Source organism: Lynx rufus, unplaced genomic scaffold (assembly GCF_022079265.1).
Source record: "Lynx rufus isolate CCGP_SWC_20201006 ecotype Redwood Valley unplaced genomic scaffold, mLynRuf1.p SCAF_9, whole genome shotgun sequence".
Lineage (NCBI taxonomy): Eukaryota > Metazoa > Chordata > Mammalia > Carnivora > Felidae > Lynx > Lynx rufus.
In genome coordinates, this window is record NW_025814897.1 from 77,239,732 (window position 1) to 77,254,514 (window position 14,783).

Genomic DNA, 14,783 nt, shown 5'->3' on the forward strand with positions numbered 1-14,783 from the left:
TGCTAGTAATTGGCTTTGTGACCTTGAGCAAACAACTTAGCATCAGAGCCTTTTTCCTCAGCTGTACAATTGGCTAGATGATAATCAAATTCTTTCTGTCTCTAAAATTCTGTAAGTCTGGAAACTGCTAGTGACATTTATGCCCTCAGTATTTCTCTCTCACCCTTTCCAAAATGTTTTAGTTTGTGGCTTAGTATCATTATTCATATAGACCTTTCAAATCCTTTCCAGGATTTTCTTTTTTGTTTCTTGCCAGCAGCTGGCATTTCTACATTTACTTTACAATAAGTATTATGTATACATTTCTTTGCATATTATACATTGAAATAGGATTAGTATGTCATCATGTACAAATTATTCTTTCAAATTCTCTACAATACAAAGAGTGATAATTTGGGTCAATTTCATATTTGAGGGTTTAAATATTTAAATGGTTTAAAAGTAACCCGGATTTCACAACATGGCATTTTTCCACAAGGTTTTCAGCTATTCTAACACCTGCTTAAAAATGTCAGGCACTTCAGGATGTCTGAATATCACTATAGAGCTGAGTACACCAGCATTAGTCTTTTGAGTCCATTAATTTTACGTACATAACAGTAGGAATTTTTCTTAAAACATAAGTTTTACATGGAAAGGTTCAAACCTATGCTGAATATTTATTGCTTTTGTATTCTGTCATCTAATTGTGTTATTTTATATATTTTAAATATGAAATACAGCATGAAAATTATAATGCTAAATTATTTTAAGTATATTTATTTTGAGAGAGAGAGCAGGGGAGGGGCAGAAAGAGGGAGAGAGAGGATTTCAAGCACAGAGCCTGACGTGGGGCTTGAACTCACAACCATGATACCATGATCTGAGCCGAAATCAAGAGACAGATGCTTAACCAACTGAGCCACCCAGACACCCTGAAAATTATTATATTGAATCACTATTATAAATATTATGTTAATATGATAAATATTCAACAGAAAGGATTGATAAATACTAGAAAAAATGGTAAACTTGGAGTGAAAACTTTCAAATTCTTTCCCTAGTTTTTGGCTGGCTCTCTATATAAGTTTTTTTTAATATTATATTTGAGAGAGAGAGAGAGTCAGTGAGTGAGTGGGGGAAGGGCAGAGAGAGACAGGACAGAATCTGAAGCAGGCTCCAGGCTCGGAGCTGTCAGCATAGAGCTCAAAACAAGACTCAAACTCAAGAAATGTGAGATGATGACCTGAAATGAAGTCAGACGCTTAACCGACTGAGCCACCCAGGTGCCCCTGGTTCAATATATAATTTATGGTCAGGCTTACCATGACAAGAAAAAGATAAAGAAACTGCAATAAATAATTAGGACATCCATGAAGAAGGGCGTTTAAATAGGTACTATTGAATGATAGTACATAGTATAGCCCAAATAATTTCTCCTGTAACTTAGCCACATATTATCTGAAGTTCTGATAAGATTTAGAAAAGTTAATATGATTTATAAAGGACACATGGAAATTAAGACAACTGGTGGGGAAGAGAGGGTAGGGGGAACAATGTTATTGGATAATTCTGTATAGATCCGGTTTGGCAATCTCTTCCTCAGCCCCAGGATCTTCCTTCTGTCCTAAGCATGGAGGTAGAAATGAGGGAACATTTTTTTTGTGTCTGGTACTTATAAGTATCTTCTCATACTTTGAAAACAACCTCATGAAGTAAATATTATTATTACTTTACAGAAGAAACAAGACACTCAAGTTTCACACAAGTAAGTGGTGGCAGTAGACCTGAAACCGAGATATCCATGACAAAATTCCAAGGTCTCTAGTTAGAGAAATGGGTTCCCGGCCTTACTGCTCCACATGGGTGTGGTTCTGTGAACTCTGCAAGATTCATGTTTCTGAGCCATGTTTTTTATCAGTAAGACTGGGTTAATATCTGCAGACACATCTGCTGTGAGAGTGAATTAAGATCAAGATAAATTTGAAGTACCTAGCTCAGAGACTTGCAGAGAGCTGTCTCTCCATGACTAATCACTTACCAAAGAAGACTCAAAGTTCTTTTAAAGGCCTCTTTCCCCCTTGAGAGTCAGTACACCAGGTTAGCTACTAGTGTTTCATGCCAATTGAAAAAGAAGTCTTGAAACATGTCCACAACTTAATGGAGTTCGGCAATAACAGTAGACCCAAATGGATTTGGGATTTTGTTTAGATGCCATGTGCTTCCTTAACAGTGACAGTAATTTTATGCATCTTTAGACCACTTAGTTGATTAGGCCCAGAAAGATTGCTAAATTGCTTGGAACCCATGTTCTTCTAGCATTATCCAGACCACAGAGTGAAAAATGGTGGTCTCTTTAGGCTTGACCTCTAAATCTTAGTTATATCCCAGTTTCTTTTCACAGATGCCCATCTGTGGCTCTTCCATCCATAAATTTGTCCAGAGCCTTAGGAGACATCTTTATTTTCTACCTGTGCTACATGGGAAGATAGAGAGGTCTCAGGTTTTTAACTTCCTAGAAACTGCAGCATTTTAGTATGAGTGGTCATATTATATTGTTGATTATGGAGATGAACAGACAAATGGATACACAGTCACCTGACATGCCCCTGTAGTCATGAATGATTTGTTATAGGGACATGGAAAAGGGAAGTATTATTGTATTCTAGGAGGATGCAGAAAGGAATAAGGAAAGATGTCACAGAGGAATTGACCTTTGAGTGAGACCTTCAAGGATGAGAAATTTAGCCAAGTAGAGATGTGCGGAAAGTGAATCCCAAGCAGAGGGAATAGCAAGAACAAAGATGCAGAAACATTGCATGTGTTAAGAAAAATATGAAGTAAATGGTGGGCTTAGAATATCAGAAAAAAAGAAGAGTATGGGAGGGGGATAACTGATAATAAGCCAAGAGAGAAAGGTTACAGATAGAGCCAGACAGTGGAATTCAGACTTTATTCTGTGGGCAGCAGAGTATCATGAGTGACTTTTTGTTGAGGATTGGCATGGCCCAACCAAAGTCTGATCGACAGCACAGTAGAAGGACTGAGGAGATCCAAACTAAATGGAGAGGTACCACTTAGACTGAATTGAAGGTTCAGGAGAGTAAAGATGAGAACCCGAAGGAGGGTTAGAGACAGATCACATGAAAGATAACACTGAAATTAAGTCATGGGTCTTGATAAATGATAATGTCAGACACTCACTCCCTGTGGCCATGTGTGCCCTCATTCTGTGGGCAGAAGCTCCAGAGTGGCATATTTGCAACTTAACTGCCCCATTTTCCTGGCTCAAAAGTGTTCCGGTGCCAATGATCAGAGAAGGAGCCAGGGTTGCAAGTTAGGCTTGCATTTATTCCTACACCTTCATCTACTTCTAGTAGTAACTGGAAAATCCAGTGGGAGAAAACAAGCTGTGAGGACCAGATTTTATTTCTGTGCTGCCTGCAGGATTGTTTTGTTTTGTTCATTTTCTTAGTTGAAAAGTGAATAGCATTCATCCTTTAACTAAATGTAGTACTAGAGATGGATAGGGAAATAGATACCATAAATAACCACCTGCGCTCTGCAAGTGGAGGGCCAAATTCCTGTGGCAACACAGAAGAAGGGTAAAGTGGAGAGGATCTTTGCCATGAGATTGTCTGGAATGCTGACCACGTGACCTGGCCTCATACAAGCCTTTGCTCAGAAACTGAGGAAGGTGGCCAGATTAGGGAAACCTAAGGGGTTCCTGTGTTTCCTTCAGGCAAGAAGAAAGCCCTGTCTGCAAGGAGCTGACAATAAAATAACCCTGCCGTTCTCCCTGTGGCACCCATTCGTAGAGTGAAGAACAGGGATGAATCAGCTTGTGCCTGGGGCCAGGGTAGAGGTTAGCTTTCTGAAATCCTGCAGTTTACTCCTAAAAATGCTTTGCTTTGCTCTCTAAACCTAACCAGTGACATTGTCAATACCTTCCTCTCTAGGGTGTTCTTGATGGAAGGAGTTGGCTGTGCTTCCTTTTCTTTGAAACATGAACAAATTGGCAAATTTAGTTCACCCTCAAAACTCTAGGGGTCCTGTCAAGGAACAGGGTCTTCTTTTCTGTTCTCCTCACTTCATACTTCTACTGCATGTAGTTCCAAATCCTGCCTTTTCATTGCTTTGTTTCTCCATCAGAGGTGTCAAACTCTTCCTTGGACCAGAATCCCCTGGAGGGTTTGTGAAACTTTGATCACTGAGTCTACCCCATAGACTTTCTTGTTTGGTGAGTCTGGGTTTGGGCACAACAATTTGCATTTCTAAGTAGTTTCCAGGAGATTCTAATGCTGCTTGTCAGAGGACCACATTTGAGAACGATTGCCTCAAGAATCCTTCTGATTTGAGTTGTGTGAAGTCCTTTTATCCTACCCTTTAGCATATTGGAAAATCATTGCTATGAATGTCTGGAGTGAGGTCTGTTTCCTGTTTTGTCATTAATTTGCTCTGTGAGAGAAGTGCTTTCCCCTCTCTGGACCTGATTTCCTCTTCATTAAAATGAGACATTTGGAATCAATGACTGTTAAGAGTTTTATTAGAGAAGTGCTAATTAGAGAGGGCTGGTTGTGTGGTGTAACCTGAAGCCAAATTAATATTTTGTAAAGACTGGATATCACAACACAAAAATTTGTATGTGAGAAGGTAGAATAGATGGGTCTAGAGTACCACTCTTAATTTTACTCTTTATATCAAAGATCAAAAAATGTTTTCTATGAAGGGCCAGATGGTCTTTGCATAACTGTCAGGTCTCTGTCTCATGTACTGAACTCTGCCATTAGAGTGTGAAAACAGCCAAAGGAAATATGTAAATGAACAAGGGAAGGTGTGTTTTAATAAAACTTTATTTCCAGAAACAGGTGACTGGCTGAATTTAGACTGTAGGTGTCAGTTTGCCAAACCCAGGTTATATTATAATTGAATTTACATAAATAATCTTACCTAAGTTTTTATTTACTTATTTTAAGAGAGAGTGTGCATATGTGCGTAAGTTGGGGAGGGGCAGCGAGAAAGAGAGAGAGAGAGAGAGAGACAGACAGACAGACAGAATCCCAAGCAGGCTCCACACTGTCAGCACAGAGCCTGATGTTCGGTTTGGTCTCATGAACTGTGAGATCATGACCTGAGCTGAAATCAAGTCAGACACATAACAAACTGAGCCACCCAGGCACCCCAAGACCTCCACCTTCTTGATTTAAAAGTTTCAAAACTGTGGCAGAAAAGTGATATTATGCAATTTGGAGTAAATAATGTGTTAACAATTCAGTAATAAAATGTGTAATTTATAGTATAAAACCTGTAACTTTCCATGGTGTAAGAATAAATCCCTTTTTTATTTGATGGGAAAGTGTATGTCCCTGCTTCTTAAAATTCAGGAGCAATATAAATAATATAGTAGTCATTGTTTATAGCTGAAATCCATTACAAAATTACATAAAAGCATTTAGCTTCTACAGCAGAAGGGTGAAAAAATACATCTTTGGCATTTAGATGGGGCTTGTTCTGACCAATCCAGCTAGGACTGAGGTCAGGCTCTGGGAATGACCCCAGAGATCTAGCATGAGAAAGATTACTCACCAACTTTGAGCTCAATTGTCTTGCCAAGTTTAGATGCTAGTGTGGCTGTGTTCTGTTAGCTGAGGTTTTGTAATGGCATTCTCATTGAATTAATGGAGCCACCTGTGACATTTTCATTATTAAAAATGATTTTCTTGACAGTTATTCTGTAATTCAAAAGGCAGAATGAACATAGCCATTGTTCTAAAATATGTTAGAACCTAAGAGGGGCCTGTTTGGCATTTTCACATAATTGATGAGATAGGAAATTGCTTTATTTTGCACTAACCCTGGAGGCTATCCACTTATTCTTATTCATTCTTTTAATCCCCACATTCAGAGAGAAACCTAACATTCTGATTGGGCCTTATTGCCTGTGGTACAATAGCCTCTTCTAAAGCAATGCATCCCGGTTTACCGTGGTTTGTGGATAGAGCTTTTAGGTTATGGAGGCCCAATCATTCTATACTTGGGGAGAGTAATACTGTGACCTCGGTAGCTGACCTGACCATATGATTTTATATGGTAGCTACTGTTACTTTTTTTCAACTTCTGTTGGTTAAAATAAATCACTAGAGAGTCATTCTGGGCAATGGTTACACGAGCAAAATATATAACTGAGTTAAAATAAGGGCCTATTGTTGGAAGAGTCCTAGAATCTGGAGAGTCCTTTGTCCAGACTAATTATAATCTCTGACTCAATGCATTTGCTTAACTTGAGTGTGTGTTTGTATAATCTGTCATCCCTTGATAGTTAGAAAATTATTTCTTGTCATTTTATGCAAAAGTAGCTAAAATGCACATGCTTTGAGGAAAAGCATTTTTCAACCTGTTATGTCGTTATATACACAGCCAGCAGGTCTCCTTTCCATTCTCCATAAAAAAATGTAAAGCATTTAAAGATTTCCACTTCAGCTGACAGTAAACTTGTCTCAGTGAACGCTGTCCTATTCAACATTGTTATTGATGAAGTAGATGAAGACCCTGAGGGCAGAGCCATCAAGTTTGCAGATGTCACTAGGCTATGAAGGAGGACGAACTATGGTGGATGACAGAAACAGCATTTAGAAAACATTGTGACAGGAAGAGAGATGAAATGAATCTAACAAGGTAAAATACAATAAGGATAAATATCAGGTGTTATAGTTGCTGCCCCCAAACAACTGAGTACACAAGATAGGGATAGTGCTTAATGAGGTTTTAGTCTTCATTAAGTTCAATATAAATCAACATCATGACATACCATAGTAAGTAGGGAAGTAAATATTGAAACCAGGCTACTTTAAAGAACACATAGAGCTTAAAACAAGGTGACCATGAGTCCCAATTCACTGCTGGTCAGACTGTTACTGAAGAATTATATTTAGTTCTTTTACTCAGCTACCTCATTTGAGAAATGGAGTGTAAATTGTACTCCACAGATTTATCAAGACTAAATGTGCTGGGATGCCTGGGTGGCTCATGGGTTAAGTATCCAACTTCAGATCCAGGTCACAATCTCGTGATTTCTGGGTTTAAGCCTCATATCGGGCTCTCTGCTGTTAGCGTGGAGGCTGCGTCAGATCCTTTGTGTGTGTGTGTGTGTGTATGTCTCAAAAATTAAAATAACCTTAAAAGATTAAATGTGCTAATGCATATAAAAGACAGCACAATGTATGGCACAAAATAAATGTTAAAATCAAGGTAGAGTATTGTTATTATTATATTGGAAATACTTAAACTGTTGAAGAAGAAGACAACTATAACAATGAAAGGATTCAAAACTAGTGGTACTAGTCAAAAAATTAAGAGATAATCCAGAGATGAGATGATTCAGTGGAAACATAATGCTCTCTTCTACAAACGGAAGAGTTGAAAGTTGAAAGTGTAGCAGAGGGGATTGGGAGTTCTGTGATTAGCAACAGTGTGAACAAATATCAGTGGATAGAGGCAACAAGAAGTCCAGTTTTTAACGTTCATACATGAATAGAGATATATACATTGAATGCCTTCCATAGTAGTGGCTTCCTTGAGACTGGAGAACATCAAGCATAGGCTTGATGACTTGATATGGTTGCTCTAGAGAAGTTTCAAGTGTAGACCCAGGAAGCTTGGTTATGTGTCCTGGCTCTGAGATTCTTTAGTTTTTAAATATTCAGCAAAGCAGTCATAACCACACATGGTGGCCACACGTCTTACATTTTCAGCGTCTTCATTGTCTGAAGTGAGAAGTTATTGTAAGCAACAGATGTATAATGGGTGCATGCTGCAAATGTACAATCATTTTTTTGTATTTTATTTTTATCATTTTTTTGTATTTTATTTTTGAGAGAGAGAAAGAGTGAGCACAAGCAGGGGAGGGGCAGAGAGAGAGACAGAAGCTAAAGTAGGCTCCAGGCTCTTAGCTATCAGCGCAGAGCCCGACATAGGGCTCGAACCAACCAACCATGAGACCATGACCTGAGCCAAAGTCAGAGGCTTAACCTACTGAGCCACCCAGGCACCCCTGCAAATGTACTGTGTTAATGTTTGAGTGCTGTTGAACTTCAAGTCTTTACGAGTGTTCAGGGCCATTACTCCAGAAATTGTACTGTGCCTATTATTTGGACACCTAGGGTGTAAGGGGCACCTGATATAGCCCCTTGTAATAAATAGCCTAAAGCCTATCTTGTAGAAGAAAAATTGTTTTGAAACCAGAAGCCCTGGTGATGCTCCTTAGAGATCTTTAACTCCATACTGGATAAGTCATTTAGCCTCTCTTGGCCTCAGTTAATTTTTCTGTAAAAAAGGGTAAAGTCAGACTTCCTCCCAGAGTTGAGACAGAGATAAAATTAGATGAATACATTTTAATGCATTTGGTGGTATCATTGTAAACTGGGAAAAACACAGGAGCATAGTTTTCCCATTAAACGAGTTCTTGAACATATATGCATTTTTAAATCCTTGGTTTAATTGTAATTTTACTTAGAAATGTAATTTTTTGGGAACATTTAAGAAAAAAAGAGTTTCAAGGAACATACAACTTTTTGAATTTAGAAATATCTCCATTTTTTAACGTTTATTTATTTTTGAGACAGAGAGAGACAGAGCATGAACCGGGGAGGGGCAGAGAGAGAGACACACACAGAATCGGAAGCAGGCTCCAGGGTCCCAGCCGTCAGCCCAGAGCCCCACGTGGGGCTCGAACTCACGGACCGCGAGATCGTGACCTGAGTTGAAGTCAGACGCTTAACCGACTGAGCCACCCAGGCGCCCCAGAAATATCTCCATTTTTACATGAGCTGATCTGCAGGCAAAGTTAGGGAAAGACAGGGTGTGTATATGTGTGAGTGCACACACGTGCATCTGTTTTAAACAAAATGAAAGGTGGACAGGGGAGTACTTGGACTCTAAGAAATCCTTCCTATGTGCTCTAAGGTTTCCCTTTCCTAGTGCAGCCACCTTGTTTCCCTAATGATGTAACCTCCTTAACCTCATCTCTAAACAGGATGGAAAGATCTTCTGCCGACGGACAGCTTGTGATTGCCAGAATCCAAGCGTTGACCTTTTCTGTTGCCCAGAGTGTGACACCAGGGTCACAAGCCAATGTTTAGATCAAAAAGGACACAAGCTCTATCGAAGCGGAGACAATTGGACTCATAGCTGCCAGCAGTGCCGGTGTCTGGTATGTCAGCTTCCCTTAGAATGTTTTCTCCTTTTACTCTGGAAAGGTTGCAAACTCAGTTGCTTATGGGTTTTAGTTTCTGCTATTTTTGATCCTATTCAGGAAACTTGAGTCTTGTGGCTACTACGGGGCATATGCTCTGCCTAAAGACATTCAGATTCTACTATTTAAAACAATATGCAAAGACAGGGTGGGGGGATGGGTGATATAGCTGACGGGGACAAAGGAGTGCACTTCTGATGAGCACTGGGTGACGTATGGAATAGTTGAAATCACTATACTGTATATCTGAAACCAATATAACAGTGTATGTTAACTGTCCTGGAATTAAAACACAAAACAAAAAAATCAATATACAAGACTAAAAGAATGTGTTTATGGGTCAGATTTGGCTCAACTTATGTTAGTTTACACCTACTTTTTGGCAAATCCAGATGAAGCAAAATCTCTGCATGATAGAAAACTTTCAAAGCCTTGACCGGGACTTGTAGTTCTTAAAGAGCCAAATCTTTGATTTCTTGGGACCTAACCATTAAAAGTTTCAATAGGAGACATAACAGAACATGGTAGAAATATCAGGGATGGAGTCATAGAGACTTAGAATTCATTCTTGCTTCTCCCACCTGCTAGCTCTGTGTTATTAACTCAGGCAAATCCTCACCTTGCACTGATCATTCTTTCCTTGTACACAAGTGGAATACCAATTTTGTAGGGCTGTCAGGAAGATGAGAGAACATATGTGAAGTGCAAATACAGTGCTTGGCACATAGAAGGTACTTAGCATACAGAAGTCACTACTGATAACATTTTCTAGATGTTTCAGATGCTAAACCTTCATATAGAACAAGTAGAGGTAATTTTGGATCTTCATATAAAGATACTAATGGTATAATCAGATCTGAGAATGTCCGAAGAAAAGGCTTAATTTCTGGACCTAGTTCTTTCTCTTTCAAATCATACCACAAAGTTTTCAAAGGATGCAAAGACTGTTAGGCTATATAATCCTAGTGAATCTTATGTTCCTTCTTTGAGGGAGTCATAACTATTGGAACCAAGTCACAACCAAGTCTACTTGTAATAGAACCTATAAGCAGCATTCCATACTTTAACATTTTCTAAAATTAGTGATTTAGTCCGTGAATACTGTATGAAAATAAGCATTTAGAGAAATTGTACTGTAAATTTCTCTCAGATTTTCTAAAGTCTCCTGGTGAATGTGCAGATCATCTTAGTAGAATACATTCTTCTGAATCACCCCTAATACTGAGGAGTAGAATTCAGATATATTCAAATCAAAGCCATTTTTTTTTCAAGCTCCCATATGAGGGCAACTGAACCCAACACAACTATATCAGTCTGGAAAATTGCATTTCTTTTTCAAGAAGTCAGTCATCAGGCACTTAGAAGAATTGGGATTAATTTCAGACATGAAATTTTCATTGAATTTCAGAAGTGTTTCCATGTCCATCCCTAGCCCCTAAGGCTAATATCTCCTGGGAAAACTGAAGATGTTGAACACGTAGCTTAATAATTATTTGAGTATACTGTGGGTCATATTTACTAAATAGACTCTGGATGATATAATGGTGAGCATGATAGACCTTGTCTGTTATGTAGCTGACCAAATCGTTAGGCGTGAGTTTTCATAAATTATAATGAATTTCCATGATAACTGAAGAGGCGGCTAGAGAAATAGTTATAGGCAGCTCAGTGGAGCCACAGTTGCCAGACTCTGAAACACACAGAGGTTCCATCTGTGTTCCATACCTTGCTACATGTTAGTGATGTCACTAGCTAAATGTCACATTCAAAACCATTCTGAAGTAGTTCTCCCAGTCTCAATTTTAAATTTGATACTAAGAACTCAGTTTATGATGTTGTTGAAATATTACAGTGCTTCAGGTTCCGCTTTGACCTTAAGAGAAGTTAATTTCTCTTAAGACACTAGCCATCACCTTATCACCTATGCACTTATTTGTTCATTCAATTAGCATTTTTTTGACCAAAACTGTGCTAAGCATCAGGGAGATAAAGAAACAAGCCCAAAGCCTAAATGCTCAAAACTTAATCTGGAGTTGTACTGATAAGGAACATAAATGTGATGATAAAAAATAGTTATGGGGTGCCATTGGTACACAGATGTGGACCTGCCTCTTTCTCAGGCTGCAGTATAGACAGTCAGCAAAAGTACCATGGAGGAGGTGATATCTAATCTATAGGAGCTCTTCAAGGAGGAAGCACATTATACCCATAAAGGTGGAAGTAGAAACATACAGTGAGGACAGTGATGATAATTACTGTCCCTCCCCACCCCCGGCGGGACTTTGGGAGCATAATTGTTCATAAGAATAAAGATAAACCATTTCTGGCTCTCTCTCTACAGGAAGGAGAGGTAGACTGTTGGCCACTCACTTGCCCCAATCTGAGCTGTGAGTACACAGCCATGTTGGAAGGGGAGTGTTGTCCCCGCTGTGTCAGTGACCCCTGCCTGGCTGATAACATTGCCTACGACATCAGAAAAACTTGTCTGGACAGCTATGGCATTTCAAGGCTGAGCGGCGCAGTGTGGACAATGGCTGGATCTCCCTGCACAACTTGCAAATGCAAGGTAATTGGATGTCCTGAGGACAACTGGGCCTTGAACAGTTGTCACAGAGTACCTGCGGGAGGTTCATTCCTGATGTTTCTAAATGCACAGGTTCTGAGGGGCATGATGGAAACACAGGCAGGCATTTCCATCTCAAGGGAGGTTAATATGTCTGAGCGGATCGGAGCCACACTGTGTATATAGATAAATTCCAAATGAACATGGACTAAAACAGTCCTCTCTCTTGCCTTTGAACTACAGAATTTTAACAATTGACACTAGGTCCAATTATGGCTGATTTAAGCTATTTTGACCTGCATATTAAAAAGGAAAGAAAGAAAAAAGATCTCTTTTTCATGCTGGAAAAATTTAAAAGCCCTTTCATGAAACTGTCAGTGTTAGAAGAAAGTGCTCTATGAAGTTGTTTGCTTTAATTATCACAGTATCTAATGCAGGGACTTGAAGCTCTTGCTGCAGGATTTAATTGTGATTATTTTCCTGTCATTTTGGAGGAATTCCCATGAGCGATCCTCATACGTCTTTGATATTAAAAACTGACCCCTTCCTCCCTACAAAGCTTGAGAAGAGCTATGGCTACAGCTGACTTGAAGCTGGGGTTAGGCAGCCATCTCTGCCAAAACATTGAAGATTCTCCTGATGAAGCACATTTAAAATATTAGTCTATTTGGTTCTGTCAAATCCTGGCTCAGCTATCAGTGGAAGGCTCCCAAGTCATCTCTTTATGGCTGTTCTAAAGGTGGATTCTTTTCTTTTTTCTGGAAAGTACCATCTTTAAATTCAGCCCCAATAGGAAAAGGCCAATATCAACCTGCACATAGCAAAAGAGCCACAGTCCCGTGTGTACTTTCAAGCCCCAGTAAACTTAGCGACCAGGGGATGTGGAGACCTGTGTAATGTATTAGTATTTCTTTGAGGTCAGGTTTGAGATTCATTTAGGGAGATTATCAAGGTGTATTAACATTAATTTCCATTAATTTATATATCTAAATATGTACTGTTCCCTTCATAGTCACCACTGAGAGACTCTGTTCCTATTATGCAAACCTTTCTGGAACCCATTTTGGAGTTGCCTTCATGTTCTTCTACTTTTGATTTGCTTTGTCAATGACAAATTATCTTTGAGGGGTATGTTTTTGAAAACAATTTTATTTAGAATAAGTCCGGTGACTAAGTTGCGTGAACAACCTGGAAATACAGGGGACGAATCCCAAACATGGTTTGGGAGGTATAAACTTGCACTGCCAGCAGGAGCTAGCAAAGGGACTCAAGAGGATCTCCTATGTCTTTCCTTCCCCCACCTCCTCTAGCATTTTTCTGGTAGTTTTTCAGTAGCATTCATGGAGCTTATCTCAAAATGGAGATGGTCATTTTGGATATGAAAATGCACACTGCTGATTGATTTATATCCTCTGTCTCAGTTGGCTAACGCTTTTGTCTTGATGCACAGAATGGAAGTGTCTGCTGTTCTGTGGATTTGGAGTGTCTTCATAATAATTGAAGTATTTAAAATGGACTCATCATTGCGGGAGAAAAATGGACGAAATGACCATCCAGCATGGTGAAGAACAGGAATTGGTGTTTTGTTTTGTTTTTTACCACAATTACCAAAGTCTCCATCTGAGGAAGGTGTTTGGGGGTTGCCTTTTGGATCTATCACTTTGTTCATTCTTGCTAACCTAGTCTAGGTGACCTACAGTGGTTGTTATACCTAGTCTAGGTGACCTACAGTGGTTGTTATAAGAAGTTTCCCGTGTTGTAAATCACGTTTCCCTCATCAAATCATTTGCAAATACATTTAAATGATCTCATGGTAAATGTTGATGTGTTTTTTGGTTTATTTTGTGTACTAACATAATAGAGACTCGGCTCTTTTTATTTTTTTCTTGAGTTTTGGGTCAAATTCTACAAATAAAGTTGCCTGTTGTGATTCTGTCCCATCCACTGCATACTTAGTATCGAGACCCGTGTGAAATGTTTTGATGAATGTATGTAGAGTCTAACTGAATCATACTTACATTTCAGACTGTTGAACACACTTAGATGCTTACTCATTCAGTTTAAACAAGGTGAAAGAAATTCTGATATAGTAAAGAGGGGCAAGGCCACAAACATGATTATATAATTATTGTTAAAAGAACTTTCTCCTCCCTCTTGCAAATAAGACAAAAGCTTAAGTCACAATTTAGAAGCAGCAATACTTACCACCTTTCCAGGCACTGAAAAATTGATAACTTACAAGGGACTTGCATATCTATTAATTCAAGTTATCATCCTAGCACAGGTGAATGGTGTAATTCCTACATTACATTACGTTCCTGCATTACAGAATAGTAAATTAATGGCTCCTGAACAACAGTTTGGTTGACTTATATCATGTTGGGACTGGTGGCCAGCTCTCCTAATGCCTGCCCAGTGCTATTTTCTTCTAGACCACACCACCTCTCAGGTGGTGAAGGATGCACCTTTAAGAAAAGTTACTTGTATGTTCAATAGTTCTTTTAGAACAGTGAATGTTTTTATTTGAGCCACCAGCATATTTTTAAGAGTTGGCAGTTATTGAGTGGTACAAAACGAATAAAATGTGTAAATAACATTTTATCTGAGCTGAGAATTCAAACTTAGGTTGTAGTTTCAGTTAAATCACGTCATAGTGGTTTATAATACCTAAGGCTCTTGAATTCATTATTCTGAACCAAGTTGTTTCATGAAGTTTTATTCACTTTCCTAGTATCAAAAAAGATGTTAAGTCATTCATGCTAACAATATTTTAAATCCCCCAAAATAATAAAATTATTCATTAAAAATGACAAGCTCGTGGGGCACCTGGGTGGCGCAGTCGGTTAAGCGTCCGACTTCAGCCAGGTCACGATCTCGCGGTCCGTGAGTTCGAGCCCCGCGTCAGGCTCTGGGCTGATGGCTCGGAGCCTGGAGCCTGTTTCCGATTCTGTGCCTCCCTCTCTCTCTGCCCCTCCCCCGTTCATGCTCTGT

General features: G+C 39.2%; 1 protein-coding gene across 3 annotated transcripts in view; it reads left to right on the top strand.

Annotated features, from left to right (window-relative positions):
- The window catches only part of NELL1 (neural EGFL like 1), an 896,605-nt gene extending 883,179 nt beyond the window's left edge, over positions 1-13,426 (top strand). For all 3 annotated transcript variants that reach the window (XM_047071414.1, XM_047071415.1, XM_047071416.1), the window contains 3 exons: positions 9,011-9,187; positions 11,571-11,795; positions 13,243-13,426. In XM_047071414.1, coding sequence (XP_046927370.1) covers positions 9,011-9,187; positions 11,571-11,795; positions 13,243-13,293 — 453 coding nt within the window. In that variant the 3' untranslated portion in view covers positions 13,294-13,426. The remainder of the gene's footprint in view (positions 1-9,010; positions 9,188-11,570; positions 11,796-13,242) is intronic.
- Positions 13,427-14,783: the final 1,357 nt, after the last annotated feature.